This window comes from Chaetura pelagica, unplaced genomic scaffold (assembly GCF_000747805.2).
Source record: "Chaetura pelagica isolate M959 unplaced genomic scaffold, ChaPel_1.0 scaffold232, whole genome shotgun sequence".
NCBI classification, from domain to species: Eukaryota; Metazoa; Chordata; class Aves; order Apodiformes; family Apodidae; genus Chaetura; species Chaetura pelagica.
In genome coordinates, this window is record NW_009952441.1 from 1,532,764 (window position 1) to 1,536,375 (window position 3,612).

General features: G+C 43.4%; 1 protein-coding gene across 1 annotated transcript in view; it reads left to right on the forward strand.

The window, feature by feature from the left end:
- ADAMTSL1 (ADAMTS-like 1) overlaps positions 1-3,612 on the forward strand; it is a 124,977-nt gene that overhangs the window by 107,776 nt on the left and 13,589 nt on the right. Inside the window, exon 21 of the mRNA XM_010008480.1 lies at positions 3,284-3,393. Within this exon, the coding sequence (XP_010006782.1) occupies positions 3,284-3,393 (110 nt within the window). The remainder of the gene's footprint in view (positions 1-3,283; positions 3,394-3,612) is intronic.

Consider the following 3,612-nt stretch of genomic DNA (forward strand, 5'->3'; position numbering starts at 1 on the left):
GGCAGAGTGCAGGTGCAGCCTTGAAGCCTCAGTAGTTAGAAAAACATTCCACTGTCTTATCAGCCTAGCAGAACACACTGTTGCTAGCTACAAGAAAGCCTACTGAAGGAAAAAAAAAATCAGTAAAAAGAAAAATTGGCTTCATCCTGGCTCAAACCAGGACACCCTTTAATATCTTTTAATTGTAATGTATTTGTAAAAACCTGTTTTGTTAGCCGTCGCAGCAGTGGTCAGGTTGAGTTCTAGCTGTGCTTTTGCCTTTCTGATGTTCTCTCTGCATGACCTGGTTAGATCTCTGTACTCTTCTGGAGTTGCCTGCTCCTTTTTCCAAAGGTGGTAGATTCTCCTTTTTTTCCTGAGCCCTTGCAAGAGCTCCCAGTTCAGCCATGCTGGTCATCTTCCCCAACAGCTTGTTTTATGATGCATGGGGACAGTCTGCCCCTGCACCTCTAAGTCTTTTCTTCTTGAAGAACATCCAGCCTTCCTGGGCTTCTTTGCCCTTCAGGACTGTCTCCCAAGGGACACTACTAACTACTGTCCTGAACAGTCTGAAGCTCGCCCTCCAGAAGACCATGGTAGCATTTTTACTGACACCCCTCCTTACTTCACCAAGAATTGCGAACTCTCTCGTTTCATGGTCACTAAGCCCAAGACAGCCTCCAACCACCACATCACTCACCAGTCCTTCCCCATTTGTAAACAGTAGGTCTAGCGAGGCACCTCCCCTGCCCCTAGGAAGGCACCTAGCAAGGCACAGCTTATTTACAAGCTGTGTCAGGAAGTTTTCTTTCACACATTCCAAGAACCTCTTAGACTGTTTCTTCTCTGCTGTGTTGTATTTCCAGCAGACATCTGGTAAATTTAAGTACCCCAGAGAGCAAGGGCTGGCAACGTGAAGACTTCTGCCAACAACCTGAAGAATGGCTCATCAGCATCCTCATCCTGGTTGGATGGTCTGTAACCTGCTCCCAGCAGGATGTCTGCATATTGGCCTTCCCCTAATCCCTACTCATAAGCATTCAACCTTACCATCACATTTTTCAAGTTCTGTGCAATTAAAGTACTCCCTAACATGTAGTGCCAATTCACCACCTCTTCTTCCCTGCCTATCCCTTCTGAAGACCTTACAGCCACTCACTGCAATACTCCAGTCATGACAACCATCCCACCACGTTTCTGTGACAGCAGCTATGTCATAGCTGTCCTGCTGCACAATGGCCTCCAGCTCCTCCTGTTTATTGCCCATGCTGTGTTCATTGGTGTAGATGCACTTCAGCTGGGCTAATGATCCTGCCACTGTTCTGGGGAGAGAAGTCCTAATTGCTGTCTGGCCATTCTTAGCCACTCCCATGGTTACTGACCTGTTAGTGAGCCCTGTGCTTTTGTTGCCACGTGTCACCATCACCCACCTCAAGAGGCAACTGGAGGCAACCTCTTAGGCTTATCTCTAGTGAGCCTGATTTTATCCCTTTCCCTGTTCAAACACTGTTTAAAGCCCTTTCAATGAGCTCCACCAATTTGTGCACAAGGATCCTTTCTCCCTTTGAGACAGATGTACTCCATCTGCCACCAGCAGACCCAGTGTCATACAGACTTCCCTGTGATCAAAGAATCACAAATACTGGTGGTGGCACCAGCCTCTGAGCCACACACCTATCCGGTGTATTTTTCTCCCAATGAAAGAAGCAAATTTCACTGCCTGTGGAATTCCAGGACAGGACTGGATTATCCTTGCAAGAAGCCAATTACTTCATCCTTATTTTATAGATCATTATGGACTATTTTGTTTCCCATGATCTCACACTCAGCTGAGACAATCAAAGAGGTCTGAACTCATTTGTTAGACCTAACCTCTGTGCATTATAATATATATTTTTTTCTTCCTAGCTCAAAACATAAAAATCAAGTCCCACATAATTCTATTCATCTCAGTACCTACTCTTCTCTTCTCTTATTAAAGTTAGGAACATATCACTGGCTGAGTGGATCAGTGGCCTTCTTGGTAGTAACATGGGCCATCAGGTTTCTGTCACCCCAGTGTAGAAACCAACTTTTCCAATTCACAGGGAAAATAAACTACCTACTGTACTCCCACCTCTAGAATGAATTCCTTTCCTTCATTTAATGTCACTGATATTTTTATCTCCACTATGTAATCCCACGGTATTTTAAAACCAGTGATTCAGGCTTGCTGGTGATGCTAGCCCCTGCAGACATGGCAGAAGTGCTCCACATAGTCCAATAAACAACATTTCCTTCCACCTTGCTTGACAAGGGGGTTGACTGGGAGCAACTGGAAATCTGGTGGTCACTGCTTCTCTCTACCTGTCATCAGGGAGGGAAGAAATAGCAGGAAGGCAGCATTATGTGAGCAGTGGATGGTGAAGGGAAATATGTCTCCTATTGATGTAGGAGTTCAGGAAGCAGAAGGACCGGTCAGCAGTACTCTCATGGCAAGAATTCCTTCTTCACACTAAGGTCTCTTTCTTCAACCCTCAGCCTGTTCTTGAGTACAATTTCCAGATATTTATAAAAACAAACTATTTTAAAATAACATTTTAAAAGAACACAAGCACTTGCTTCACACCTATAGCTAATTATTATTTAATTGAAGGAGAGGATTAGAAGAGTTTAACAGGTTGGATGAGGCTTTGAATAACCTCAGCTAGTGGAAGGTGTCCCTGCCTATGCAGGAGGGTTGGACCTAGATGATCTTTTAAGATCCCTTCCAACCCAAACCATTCTATTATTCTATGAAAAAAATAACCATTGAATGGGTTAGAATAACTTCAGGATTGGAGCAAGCTTGCAGATCTGTTGTGTTCTTCACTGCTTTTCAATTATTAAATGGAGTGACATATGTTCCTGGTTCAATGCATTCTTGCTTATTAACTGTTTGCCTATAAATTACAGTAGTACAAATTGGAAAATGCATAATAAAAGAAATATATTAAGATTTTCTGTATGGATCATAGGCTGTTGGTTAATGACATGAGAGCGTTTTGCATTAACAGATGTATATAAGATTGAACCATTGAAGAGGAGATGTAATGTGTCTATAGGGCAAATATAGAAGAAATGCAGTTTTCGTGCTGCTGGAGGAGAGGGGAGTGTGGCAGAAAATTACTATGGGCCCAGCCTTAAAATTCTGCAGCACTGCATGAAGTGCTTAAAATCTCAGCTGTCAGTGCACAGCAACAATGCACTTTATTTCAGCAGCAGCCTTTTAAAAGGGGAACACGTCCTGCCTTTTACCTCACTCCAGTGATTTTTGTGTTCATAGTGTAATGGGCCTTGCATTGGACCACGACTGGCTGTACAGCACAGACAGATATTTTGCCAGACCAGAGATGGGACTTCTGTGTCATCAGATCGATGCAGTGCCTTACCAAGGTAGGACAGGAAACCCTTATGTCCAAAACCATTACCCTTTGCAGGGGTATCAAACTGATAGCAGCTTAACTGACAACTTGTAGTTTTCTCCTATGTAACAAAGAAGTCATCATGTTGCAACCTGTACAGTTACGTGGTACAAATCTCACCAGGCTTAAGCCCAGGCTTCACTGTTTGTGTCTATGAGCCCCAGATATTTAATAATAATAATAATAATAA